Below are 13,497 nucleotides of genomic sequence, written 5' to 3' on the forward strand. Positions count from 1 at the left end.
AGATCAGCCACAGCGATGAGCCAGCGATCAGCAGGCGATCAGCCACAGCGTTCAGCCACAGCGATCAGCCACAGTCATCAGCCAGCGATCAGCCACCGCGATCCGCCACAGCGATCAGCCACAGCGATCAGCCACAGCGATCAGCCACAGCGATCAGTCACAGCGTTCAGACAGCGATCAGCCACAGCGATCAGCCAGTGATGAGCCACAGCGATTGGCCAGCGACCAGCCAGCGATCAGCCACAGGGATCAGACAGCGATCAACCACAGGGGTCAGCCAGCGATCAACCACAGGGAACAACCAGCGATCAGCCACAGCGATCAGCCAGCAATCAGCCACAGCGATCAGACAACGATCAGCCAGCGATCAGCCACAGCGATCGGACATCGATCAGCCACAGCGATCAGCCAGCAGTCAGCCACAGCGATCAGCCAGAGATCAGCCACAGCGATCAGCTAGCTATCACCCTCAGTGATCAGCCAGGGCGATCAGGCACAGCGCACCGCTTTGGCGATCAGCCACAGCAAACACCCAGCGATCAGCCACAGCGATCAGCCAGCAATCTGCAACAGCGATCAGCCACAACGATCAGCCAGCGATCAGCCACAGCTATCAGCCTGCAATCAGCCACAGTGATCAGCCAAGGCTCAGCCACGGCGATCAGCAACAGCGGTCAGACACAGCGTTCAGTCACAGCCATCAGCCAGCGATCTGCCACAGCCTTCAGCATGCGATCAGCCACAGCGATCAGCCATCAATCAGCCACAGCAATAAACCACAGCGATCAGTCACAGTGATTCGCCACAGGTATCAGCCACAGTAATCAGCCAGCGATCAGCTCCAGCGATCAGACAGCGATCAGCCAGCGATCAGCCACAGCGATCAGCCAGCGGTCAGCCTCCGGGATCAGCCTCCGGGATCAACCAGCGATCAGCCACAGTGATCAGCCACGAACGATCAGTTAGCGATCAGCCAGAGCTATCAGCCAGCGATTATCCACAGCGATCAGTCAACGATCAGCAACAGGGATCAACCAGGGATCAGCCACGGCGCAGCGATCAGCCAGCGGTCAGCCACAGCGATCAGCCAGCGATCAGCCACAGCGATTAGCCTCAGCGATCAGCCTCAGCGATCAGCCACAGCGATCAGCCACAGAGATCAGCCACAGCGATCAGCCAGCGATCATCCACAGCGATCAGCCAGCGATCAGCCAGCGATCAGCCACAGCGATCAGCCAGTGATCAGCCACAGCGATCAACAGCGGCTGATCGCTGATCGCTGGCTAATCGCTGTGGCTGATCGGCGGCTGAACGCTGTGGCTGATCGCTGGCTGATCCCTGAGGCTGATCGCTGGCTGATCGCTGTGGCTGATTGCTGAGGCTGATCGCTGTGGCCGATCGCTGGCTGTTCGCTGTGGCTGATCACTGTGGCTGATTGTTGGCTGATTGCAGGCTGATCGCTGTGGCTGATGGCTGTGGCTGATCGCTGACTGATCGCTGTGGCTGATCGCTGTGGCTGATCGCTGGCTGATCGCTGTGGCTGATCGCTGTGGCTGATCGCTGGTTGATCGCTGAGGCTGATCGCTGGATGATCGCTGTGGATGATCGCTGGCTGATCGCTGTGGCTGACCACTGGCTGATCGCTGTGGCTGATCTCTGTGCCTGATCGCTGTGGCTGAACCTTGGCTGGTCGCTGTTGCTGATCGCTTTGGCTGGTCGCTGTGCCTGATCGCTGTGACTTAGCTGATCGCTATGGCTGATCCCCGTAGCTGATTGCTGCCTGATCGCTGTGGCTGATCGCTGGCTGATCGCTGTGGCTGACCGCTGGCTGATCGCTGGTTCTGATCGTTGGCTGATCTCTGTGGCTGATCGCTGGCTGATCGATGTGGCTGATCGCCGGCTGATCGCTGAGGCTGATCGCTGTGACTCATCGCTGGCCTATCGCTGGCTGATCGCTGTGGCTAGTCGCTGACTGATCGCTGGCAGAGCACTGTGGCTGATCGCTGTGACTGATCGCTAGCTGTTCGCTGTGGCTAATCGCTGTTGCTGATCGCTGGCTAATCGCTGTGGATGATCGCTACCTGATCGCTGTGGCTGATTGCTGCCTGATCGCGGTGGCTGATTTCTGTGGCCGATCGCCGGCTGATCGCTGTGGCTGATCCCTGGCTGTTCGCTGTGGCTGATCGCTGGCTGATCGCAGGCTGATCGCTGTGGCTGATCGCTGGCTGATAACTTTGGCTGATCAGCCATGGGTACTCTTGGGCTGATCAGCCTATGCTGATCAGAAAGCGATCAGCCACAGCAATCACCGAGCGATCAACCACAACGATCAGCCACAGCGATCAGCCACAGCGATCAGCAACGGCGATCAGCAGCGGCGATCAGCCACAGCGAACAGCCAGCGATCAGCCACAGCTATTAGCCACAGTGAACAGCCAGGGATAAGCCACCGGGATCAGCCAGCGATCAGCCACAGCGATCAAACAGCGATCAGCCACAGCGATCAGCATCAGCGATCAGCCAGCGATCAGCCACAGCGAACAGCCAGGGATCAGCCACAGCGAACAGCCAGGGATCAGCCACAGCGATCAGCCAGCGATCAGCTACAGCGATCAGCCACAGCGATCAGCCAGCGATCAGCTACAGCGATCAGCCACAGCGATCAGCCAGCGATCAGCCTCCGGGATCAACCAGCGATCAGCCACAGTGATCAGCCACGAGCGATCAGTTAGTGATCAGCCAAAGCTATCAGCCAGCGATTAGCCACAGCGATCAGTCAACGATCAGCAACAGGGATCAGCCAGGGATAAGCCACGGCGCAGTGGCGGATTGCTCATGCTGATCGCGTGTTGATCGCTGTGGATAATCGCTCGCCGATGGCTGTGCTGATCTCTGCCTCATCGCTGTGGCTCATCTGTGGCTCACCGCTGTGGCTGATGGCTGGCTGATCGCTGTGGCTGATCGCTGTGGCTGATCGCTGTTGCTGATCGCTGGCTGAACCCTGTGGCTAATCACTGGCTGTTAGCTGTGGTTGATCGCTGCCCGATCGGTGTGGCTGATCGCTGGCTGATCGTGTTGGCTGATCGCAGGCTGATCGCTGTGGTTAATCGCTGGTTGGTCGCTGTGGCTGGTCGCTGTGACTGTTCGCCGTGACTGATCGCTGTGGCTCATCGCTGTGGCTCATCGCTGTGGCTCATCGCTGTGGCTGATTGCTGGCTAATAGCAGGCTGATCACTGTGGCTGATCTCTGTGGCTGTTCGCTGGCTCATCGCGGTGGCCGAACGCTGTCTGATCGATGTGGCTGGTCGTTGGCAGAACTGAACGCTGTGGCTGACCGCTCGCTGATCGCTGTGGCTAATTCCTGGCAGATCGCTGTGGTGGATCGCTGTGGCTGGTCGCTGGCTGATCGCTGTGGCTGGTCTCCGGTCCATCGCTGTGGCTGGTCGCTGGCTGGTCGCTGGGGTTGATCGCTGGCTGATCCCTGTGGCTGATCGCTGGCTGATCGCTGTGGCTGATCGCTGGCTGATCGCTGTGGCTCATCGCTGGCTAATCGCTGTGGCTTATAGCTGGCTTATCCCTGAGGCTGATCGCTGGCGGATCACTGTGGCTGATCGCTGCCTGATCGTTGTGGCTGATCTCGGGCTGATCGCTTTGGCTGATTGCTGGTTTATCGCTGTGGCTGATCGCTGGTTAGTCGCTGTGGCTGATCGCTGTGGTTGTTCGCTGTGACTGATCGCTGTGGCTGATCGCTGGCTGAATACTGTGGCTGATCGCTGGCTGATAGCTGGCTGATCGCTGTGGTTGATAGCTGCCTGATCACTGTGGCTGATCGCTGGCTGATCGCTGTAACTGATCACTGGCTGACAGCGATCAGCCAGCAATGAGCCACAGCGATCAGACGGTGACCAGCCAGCAATCCCCCACAGCGATCAGCCAGTGATGAGCCACAGCGATTGGCCAGCGACCAGCCAGCGATCAGCCACAGCGATCAGCCAGCGATCAACCAGAGGGACCAGCCAGCGATAAGCCACAGCGATCAGCCACAGCAATCAGCCAGCGATCCGCCACAGCGATCAGCCTCAGCGATCAGCCTCAGCGATCATCCACAGCGATCAGCCACAGTGATCAGCCACAGCGATCAGCCACAGAGATCAGCCACAGCGATCAGCCAGCGATCATCCACAGCGATCAGCCAGCGAGCTGTGGCTGATTGCTGAGGCTGATCGCTGTGGCCGATCGCTGGCTGTTCGCTGTGGCTGATCACTGTGGCTGATTGTTGGCTGATTGCAGGCTGATCGCTGTGGCTGATGGCTGTGGCTGATCGCTGACTGATCGCTGTGGCTGATCGCTGTGGCTGATCGCTGTGGCTGATCGCTGGCTGATCGCTGTGGCTGATCGCTGTGGCTGATCGCTGGTTGATCGCTGAGGCTGATCGCTGGATGATCGCTGTGGATGATCGCTGGCTGATCGCTGTGGCTGACCACTGGCGGATCGCTGTGGCTGATCGCTGTGCCTGATCGCTGTGGCTGAACCTTGGCTGGTCGCTGTTGCTGATCGCTTTGGCTGGTCGCTGTGGCTGATCGCTGTGACTTAGCTGATCGCCGGCTGATCGCTATGGCTGATCCCCGTAGCTGATTGCTGCCTGATCGCTGTGGCTGATCGCTGGCTGATCGCTGTGGCTGACCGCTGGCTGATCGCTGGTTCTGATCGTTGGCTGATCTCTGTGGCTGATCGCTGGCTGATCGATGTGGCTGATTGCCGGCTGATCGCTGAGGCTGATCGCTGTGACTCATCGCTGGCCTATCGCTGGCTGATCGCTGTGGCTAGTCGCTGGCTGATCGCTGGCAGAGCACTGTGGCTGATCGCTGTGACTGATCGCTAGCTGTTCGCTGTGGCTGATCGCTGTTGCTGATCGCTGGCTAATCGCTGTGGATGATCGCTGCCTGATCGCTGTGGCTGATTGCTGCCTGATCGCGGTGGCTGATTTCTGTGGCCGATCGCCGGCTGATCGCTGTGGCTGATCCCTGGCTGCTCGCTGTGGCTGATCGCTGGCTGATCGCAGGCTGATCGCTGTGGCTGATCGCTGGCTGATAACTTTGGCTGATCAGCCATGGGTCATCTTGGGCTGATCAGCCTATGCTGATCAGAAAGCGATCAGCCACAGCAATCACCGAGCGATCAACCATAACGATCAGCCACAGCGATCAGCCACAGCGATCAGCAACGGCGATCAGCAGCGGCGATCACCCACTGCGAACAGCCAGCGATCAGCCACAGCTATTAGCCACAGTGAACAGCCAGGGATAAGCCACCGGGATCAGCCAGCGATCAGCCACAGCGATCAAACAGCGATCAGCCACAGCGATCAGCATCAGCGATCAGCCAGCGATCAGCCACAGCGAACAGCCAGGGATCAGCCACAGCGATCAGCCAGCGATCAGCTACAGCGATCAGCCACAGCGATCAGCCAGCGATCAGCCAGCGATCAGCCTCCGGGATCAACCAGCGATCAGCCACAGTGATCAGCCACGAGCGATCAGTTAGTGATCAGCCAAAGCTATCAGCCAGCGATTAGCCACAGCGATCAGTCAACGATCAGCAACAGGGATCAGCCAGGGATAAGCCACGGCGCAGTGGCGGATTGCTCATGCTGATCGCGTGTTGATCGCTGTGGCTAATCGCTCGCCGATGGCTGTGCTGATCTCTGCCTCATCTCTGTGGCTCATCTGTGGCTCACCGCTGTGGCTGATGGCTGGCTGATCGCTGTGGCTGATCGCTGTTGCTGATCGCTGGCTGATTCCTGTGGCTAATCACTGGCTGTTAGCTGTGGTTGATCGCTGCCCGATCGGTGTGGCTGATCGCGGTGGCTGATCGCAGGCTGATCGCTGTGGTTAATCGCTGGTTGGTCGCTGTGGCTGGTCGCTGTGACTGTTCGCTGTGACTGATCACTGTGGCTCATCGGTGTGGCTGATCGCTGTGGCTGATCGCTGTGGCTGATTGCTGGCTAATAGCAGGCTGATCACTGTAGCTGATCTCTGTGGCTGTTCGCTGGCTGAACGCGGTGGCCGAACGCTGTCTGATCGATGTGGCTGGTCGCTGGCTGATCGCTGGCTGAACTGAACGCTGTGGCTGACCGCTCGCTGATCGCTGTGGCTGATCCCTGGCATATCGCTGTGGTGGATCGCTGTGGCTGGTCGCTGGCGGATCGCTGTGGCTGATCTCCGGCTCATCGCTGTGGCTGGTCGCTGGCTGGTCGCTGGGGTTGATCGCTGGCTGATCCCTGTGGCTGATCGCTGGCTGATCGCTGTGGCTGATCGCTGTGGCTGATCGCTGGCTGATCGCTGTGGCTCATCGCTGGCTAATCGCTGTGGCTTATTGCTGGCTTATTCCTGAGGCTGATCGCTGGCTGATCACTGTGGCTGATCGCTGCCTGATCATTGTGGCTCAACGCTGGCTGATCGCTTTGGCTGATTGCTGGTTCATCGCTGTGGCTGATCGCTGGTTAGTCGCTGTGGCTGACCGCTGTGGCTGTTCGCTGTGACTGATCGCTGTGGCTGATCGCTGGCTGAATACTGTGGCTGATCGCTGGCTTATAGCTGGCTGATCGCTGTGGTTGATAGCTGCCTGATCGCTGTGGCTGATCGCTGGCTGATCGCTGTGGCTGATCACTGGCTGACAGCGATCAGCCAGCAATGAGCCACAGCGATCAGACGGTGACCAGCCAGCGATCCGCCACAGCGATCAGCCAGTGATGAGCCACAGCGATTGGCCAGCGACCAGCCAGCAATCAGCCACAGCGATCAGCCAGCGATCAACCAGAGGGACCAGCCAGCGATAAGCCACAGCGATCAGCTACAGCGATCAGCCAGCGATCCGCCAAAGCAAACAGCCAGCGATCAGCCTCAGCGATCAGCCACAGCGATCAGCCACAGCGATCAGCCACAGAGATCAGCCACAGCGATCAGCCAGCGATCATCCACAGCGATCAGCCAGCGATCAGCCAGCGATCAGCCATAGCGATCAGCCACAGCGATCAGCCAGCGATCAGCCACAGCAATCAGCCACGGCGATCAGCCACAGCGCAATGCTTTGGCGATCAGCCACAACGATCAGCCAGCGATCAGCCAGCAATCAGCCAGCGATCCCCCACAGCGAACAGCCAGCGATCAGCCACAGCGATCAGCCACAGCAATCAGCCACAGCGATCAGCCAGCGATCAGCCACAGCGATCAGCCACAGCGACCAGCCACAGCGACCAGCCACATCGATCAGCCACAGCGACCAGCCAGCGATCACCCACAGCGATCAGCCACAGCGATCAACCACAGCGATCAGCCAGCGATCAGCCACGGCGATCAACCAGCGATCAGCAACAGCGATCAGCCAGCGATCAGCCACAGCGATCAGCCAGTGCGAACAGCCACAGCGTTCAGTCACAGCGATCAGCCACAGCGATCAGCCAGCGGTCAGCCCCAGCGGTCAGCCACAGCGGTCAGCCACAGCGATAAGCCACAGCGATTAGACAACGATCACCCACAGCGATCAGCCACAGCGATCAGCTACCGACCAGCCAGCGATCAGCCACAGCGATCAGCCAGCGCTCAGCCACAGGGATCAGCCCGCGATCAGCCACAGCGATCAGCCCGCGATCAGCCACAGCGATCAGCCCGCAATCAGCCACAGCGATCAGCCAGCGATCAGCCAGCGATTAGCCACAGCGATCAGCCAGCGATCAGCCACAGCGATCAGCCAGCGATCAGCCAGCGATCAGCCACGGCGATCAGTCACAACAATCAGCCGGCAATCAGCCACAGCAATCAGCCAGCGATCAGCTAGCGCGATCAGCCAGCGCGACCCGGCGGTGATCAGCCACAGCGATCAGTCACAGGGAGCAGCCACAGCGATAAGCGAGCGATCAGCCACAGTCATCAGCCAGCAAGCAGCCACAGCGATCATCAGCGTAGAGCCACAGATCAGCCACAGCGATCAGCCACAGTGATCAGCCCGCGATCAACCACAGCGATCAGCCAGCGATCAGCAACAGCGGTCAGCCAGCCACAGCCACTGCGCTGGGACTGATTGCTGGCTGATCGCGGTGGTTGATCGCTGGCTGATAGATATCTGATCGCTGTGGCTGATCGCTGGCTGATCCCTGTGGCAAATCACTGGCTGTTAGCTGTGATTGATCGCTGCCTAATCGGTGTGGCTGATCGCTTGCTGTTCGCGGTGGCTGATCGCAGGCTGATCACTGTGGTTAATTGCTAGTTGGTCGCTGTGGCTGGTCGCTGTGACTGTTCGCTGTGACTGATCGCTGTGGCTGATCTCTGTGGCTGTTAGCCGGCTGATCGTGGTGGCCGAACGCATGCTGGTCGATGTGGCTGGTTGCTGGCTGATCGCTGGCTGAACTGAACGCTGTGGCTGACCGCTGGCTGATCGCTTTGGCTTATCCCTGGCAGATCGCCACAGCGATCAGGCAGCGATCCGCCACAGCGAACAGCTACAGCGATCAGCCACATCGGTCAGCCAGCGATCATCCACAGCGATCAGCGAATGATCAGCCAGCGATCAGCCAGCGATCAGCCAGCGATCAGCCACAGCGATCAGCCAGCGATCAGCCACAGCAATCAGCCACGGCAATCAGCCACGGCGATCAGCCACAGCGCACAGCTTTGGCGATCAGCCACAACGATCAGCCAGCGATCAGCCACAATGATCAGCCAGCAATCAGGCTGCGATTCCCCACAGCGAACAGCCAGCGATCAGCCACAGCGATCAGCCACAGCGATCAGCCACAGCAATCAGCCGCAGCGATCAGCCAGCGATCAGCCACAGCGACCAGCCACATCGATCAGCCACAGCGACCAGCCAGCGATCACCCACAGTGATCAGCCACAGCGATCAACCACAGCGATCAGCCAGCAATCAGCCATGGTGATCAACCAGCGATCAGCAACAGTGATTAGCCAGCGATCAGCCACAGCGATCAGCCAGTGCGAACAGCCACAGCGTTCAGTCACAGGGATCAGCCACAGCGATCAGCCAGCGGTCAGCCCCAGCGGTCAGCCACAGCGGTCAGCCACAGATCAGCCACAGCGATTAGACAGCGATCAGCCACAGCGATCACCCACAGCGATCAGCTAGCGACCAGCCAGCGATCAGCCACAGCGATCAGCCAGCACTCAGCCACAGCGATCAGCCCGCGATCAGCCACAGGGATCAGCCAGCGCTCAGCCACAGCGATCAGCCCGCGATCAGCCACAGCGATCAGCCCGCGATCAGCCACAGCGATCAGCCCGCGATCAGCCACAGCGACCAGCCAGCGATCAGCCACAGCGATCAGCCAGCAATCAGCCACAGCAATCAGCCAGCGATCAGCCATAGCGATCAGCCAGCGATCAGCCACGGCGATCAGCCACAGCAATCAGCCAGCGATCAGCCAGCGCGATCAGCCAGCGCGACCCGGCGGTGATCAGCCACAGCGATCAGTCACAAGGAGCAGCCACAGCGATAAGCGAGCGATCAGCCACAGTCATCAGCCAGCAAGCAGCCACAGCGATCATCAGCGTAGAGCCACAGATCAGCCACAGCGATCAGCCACAGCGATCAGCCCGCGATCAACCGCAGCGATCAGCCAGCGATCAGCAACAGCGGTCAGCCAGCCACAGCCACTGAGCTGGGGCTGATCGCTGGCTGATCGCGGTGGTTGATCGCTGGCTGATAGCTATCTGATCGCTGTGGCTGATGACTGGATGTTCGCTGTGGCTAATCGCTGGCTGATCACTGTGGCTGATCGCTGGCTGATCGCTGTGGCTGATCGCTGGCTGAACGCTGTTGCTGATCGCTGGCTGATCCCTGTGGCAAATCACTGCCTGTTAGCTGTGATTGATCGCTGCCTGATCGGTGTGGCTGATCACTGGCTGGTCGCGGTGACTGATCGCAGGCTGATCACTGTGGTTAATCGCTGGTTGGTCGCTGTGGCTGTTAGCTGTGACTGTTCGCTGTGACTGATCGCTGTGGCTGATCGCTGTGGCTGATCGCTGTGGCTGATCGCTGGCTGATCGCTGTGGTTGATTGCTGGCTGATAGCTGGCTGATCGCTGTGGCAGGTCTCTGTGGCTGTTCGCTGGCTGATCGCGGTGGCCGAACGCTGGCTGGTCGATGTGGCTGGTCGCTGGCTGATCGCTGGCTGAACTGAACACTGTGGCTGACCGCTGGCTGATAGCTGTGGCTGATCCCTGGCAGATCGCTGTGGTGGATCGCTAAGGCTGGTCGCAGGCTGAGCGCTCTGGCTAATCGCTGGCTGATCGCTCTGGCTGATCTCCGGCTTATCGCTGTGGCTGGTTGCTTTCTGGTCGCTGGGGTTGATCGCTGGCTGATCCCTGTGGCTGATCGCTGGCTGATCACTGTGGCTGATCGCTGGCTGCTCGCTGTGGCTGATCGCTGGCTGATCGCTGTGGCTGATCGCTGGCTAATCGCTGTTGCTTAGTGCTGGCTTATCCCTGAGGCTGATCGCTGGCTGATCACTGTGGCTGATCGCTGCCTGATCATTGTAGCTGATCGCTGGCTGGTCGCTGGCCAATCACTGTGGCTCATCACTGGCTGATCACTGTGGCTGATCGCTGGCTGATCACCGTCTGATCGCTGTGGCTCATTGCTGGCTCATCGCTGTGGCTGATCGTTGTGACTGATCGCTGTGGGTGATCGCTGTGGCTGATCGCTGTGGCTGATCGCTGTGGCTGATCGCCGTGGCTGATCGCTTCGGATGATCGCTGGCTAATCAGCCACAGCAATCAGCCACGGCGATCAGCCACGGCGATCAGCCACGGCGATCAGCCACAGCGCACAGCTTTGGCGATCAGCCACAGCGATCAGCCAGCGAACAGCGAACAGCCAGCGATCAGCCAGCGATCAGCAACAGCGATGAGCCAGAGCGTTTAGCCACAGCGATCGGCCAGCGATCAGCCACAGCCATCAGCCAGCGATCAGCCAAAGCGATTAGCCAGCGATCATCCACGGCGATCAGCCACAGCGATCAGCCACAGCTATCAGGCACAACGATCAGCCACAGCGATCAGCCAGCAATGAGCCACAGCGATCAGACGGTGATCAGCCAGCGATCAGCCACAGTGATCAGCCAGTGATGAGCCACAGCGATGACCCAGCGATGAGCCATCGATCTGCCACAGCTATCAGCCACAGCGATCAGCCACAGCGTTCAGCCACAGCCATCAGCCAGCGATCAGCCAAAGCGATTAGCCAGCGATCATCGACTGCAATCAGCCACGGCAATCAGCCACAGCGATCAGCCACAGCGATCAGCCACAACGATCAGCCACAGCGATCAGCCAGCAATGAGCCACAGCGATCAGACGGTGATCAGCCAGCGATCAACCACAGTGATCAGCCAGTGATGAGCCACAGTGATTGGCCAGCGACCAGCCACAGCGATCAGCCACGGCGATCAGCCACAGCGATCAGCCACAGCGATCAGCCACAGCGATCAGCCACAGCGATCAGCAACAGCAATCAGCCACAGCGATCAGCCAGCAATCAGCCACATCGAACAGCCAGCAATAAGCCACAGTGAACAGCCAGGGATCAGCCACAGCGATTAGCCAAAGCAATCAGTCACAGCGATCGGCCAGCGATCAGCCACAGCCATCAGCCAGCGATCAGCCAAAGCGATTAGCCAGCGATCATCCACGGCGATCAGCCACGGCGATCAGCCACGGCGATCAGCCACAGCGATCAGCCACAGCGATCAGCCACAGCTATCAGGCACAACGATCAGCCACAGCGATCAGCCAGCAATGAGCCACAGCGATCAGACGGTGATCAGCCAGCGACCAGCCAAAGTGATCAGCCAGTGATGAGCCACAGCGATGACTCAGCGATGAGCCATCGATCTGCCACAGCTATCAGCCACAGCGATCAGCCATCGATCTGCCACAGCTATCAGCCACAGCGATCAGCCACAGCGTTCAGCCACAGCCATCAGCCAGCGATCAGCCAAAGCGATTAGCCAGCGATCATCGACAGCGATCAGCCACGGCAATCAGCCACAGCGATCAGCCACAGCGATCAGCCACAACGATCAGCCACAGCGATCAGCCAGCAATGAGCCACAGCGATCAGACGGTGATAAGCCAGCGATCAGCCACAGTGATCAGCCAGTGATGAGCCACAGTGATTGGCCAGCGACCAGCCACAGCGATCAGCCACAGAGATCAGCCACAACGATCAGCCACAGCGATCAGCCTGCAATGAGCCACAGCGATCAGACGGTGATCAGCCAGCGATCAGCCACAGTGATCAGCCAGTGATCAGCCACAGTGATTGGCCAGCGATCAGCCAGCGATCAGCCACAGCCATCAGCCAGCGATCAGCCAAAGCGATTAGCCAGCGATCATCCGAAGCGATCAGCCACGGCGATCAGCCACGGCGATCAGCCACAGCGATCAGCCACAGCGATCAGCCACAGCGATCAGCAACAGCAATCAGCCACAGCGATCAGCCAGCAATCAGCCACATCGAACAGCCAGCAATAAGCCACAGTGAACAGCCAGGGATCAGCCACAGCGATCAGCCAAAGCAATCAGTCACAGCGATCAGCCACAGGGATTAGCCAGCGATCAACCAGCCATCAGCCACAGCGATCAGACAGCCATCAGCCACAGCCAACAGCCACAGCGATCAGCCGCAGGGATCAGCCAGCGACCAGCCACAGCGATAAGCCAGCGATCAGCCACAGTGATAAGCCAGCGATCAGTCACAGCGATCAGCCACAGCAATCAGCCACAGCGATCAGCCACAGCGATCAGCCAGACATTCGCCACCGCGATCAGCCAGCGATCACCCACAGCGATCAGCCACAGAGATCAGCCACAGCAATCAGCAACAGCGATCAAGCAACGATCAGGCACAGCGATCAGCCAGCGATCAGCCACTGCGATCAGGCAGCGATCAGCCACAGGGATTAGCCAGGGATCAGCCACAACGATCAGCCACAGCGATCAGCCAGCGATCAGCCACAGCGATCAGCCAGACATTCGCCACCGCGATCAGCCAGCGATCACCCACAGCGATCAGCCACAGCGATCAGCCACAGCAATCAGCATCAGCGATCAAGCAACGATCAGCCACAGCGATCAGCCAGGGATCAGCCACAACGATCAGCCACAGCGATTAGCCAGCGATCAGCCACAGCGATCAGCCAGCGATTCGCCACCGCGATCAGCCAGCGATCACCCACAGCAGTCAGACAGCGATCAGCCACAGCAATCAACGACAGCGGTCAGCCAACGATCAGCCACAACGATCAGCCAGCGATCAGACACAGCGATTAGCCAGCGATCAGCCACCGCGATCAGGCAGCGATCAGCCACAGCGATCAGCCAGCGATAAACGGCAGGGATCAGGCACCGATCAGCCACAGTGATAAGCCAGCGATCAGCCACAGCGGTCAGCCAGCGATCAGTCACGGCGATCAGCCAGCAAT

At 59.4% G+C, this 13,497-nt stretch overlaps 3 protein-coding genes across 3 annotated transcripts; 2 read left to right on the top strand and 1 right to left on the bottom strand.

The window, feature by feature from the left end:
* Positions 1 to 4,175: 4,175 nt before the first annotated feature.
* LOC135828094 (uncharacterized) lies at positions 4,176 to 4,793 on the bottom strand. Its single transcript, XM_065340527.1, has one exon. It carries the CDS (start codon positions 4,791 to 4,793, stop codon positions 4,176 to 4,178), a length of 618 nt encoding a protein of 205 aa, XP_065196599.1.
* A 2,291-nt stretch (positions 4,794 to 7,084) lies between these two features.
* Positions 7,085 to 8,885, top strand: LOC135828095 (osteocalcin 2-like). The gene is made up of 2 exons (XM_065340528.1): positions 7,085 to 7,465; positions 8,457 to 8,885. The coding sequence occupies exons 1-2, from the start codon at positions 7,085 to 7,087 to the stop codon at positions 8,883 to 8,885; spliced, it is 810 nt and encodes a 269-aa protein (XP_065196600.1).
* Positions 8,886 to 11,163: 2,278 nt separating this feature from the next.
* Positions 11,164 to 11,586, top strand: LOC135828096 (serine-rich 25 kDa antigen protein-like). The gene has a single exon (XM_065340529.1). It carries the CDS (start codon positions 11,164 to 11,166, stop codon positions 11,584 to 11,586), a length of 423 nt encoding a protein of 140 aa, XP_065196601.1.
* The last annotated feature ends 1,911 nt before the right edge of the window (positions 11,587 to 13,497 follow it).

The sequence above is a fragment of the Sycon ciliatum genome, chromosome 12 (assembly GCF_964019385.1).
Source record: "Sycon ciliatum chromosome 12, ocSycCili1.1, whole genome shotgun sequence".
In the NCBI taxonomy this organism is placed as follows: Eukaryota; Metazoa; Porifera; class Calcarea; order Leucosolenida; family Sycettidae; genus Sycon; species Sycon ciliatum.

Bases quoted from the DNA above. Each gene is read 5' to 3' on its own strand.
- LOC135828094 (XM_065340527.1), bottom strand. From the start codon at position 4,793: ATGAGTCACAGCGATCAGCCTCAGCGATCAGCCGGCAATCAGCCACAT.
- LOC135828095 (XM_065340528.1), top strand. From the start codon at position 7,085: ATGCTTTGGCGATCAGCCACAACGATCAGCCAGCGATCAGCCAGCAAT. The intron at 7,466-8,456 runs GTCAGCCCCAGC...TATCCCTGGCAG, and splicing joins GCCACAGCGATCAGCCAGCG to ATCGCCACAGCGATCAGGCA.
- LOC135828096 (XM_065340529.1), top strand. From the start codon at position 11,164: ATGAGCCATCGATCTGCCACAGCTATCAGCCACAGCGATCAGCCACAG.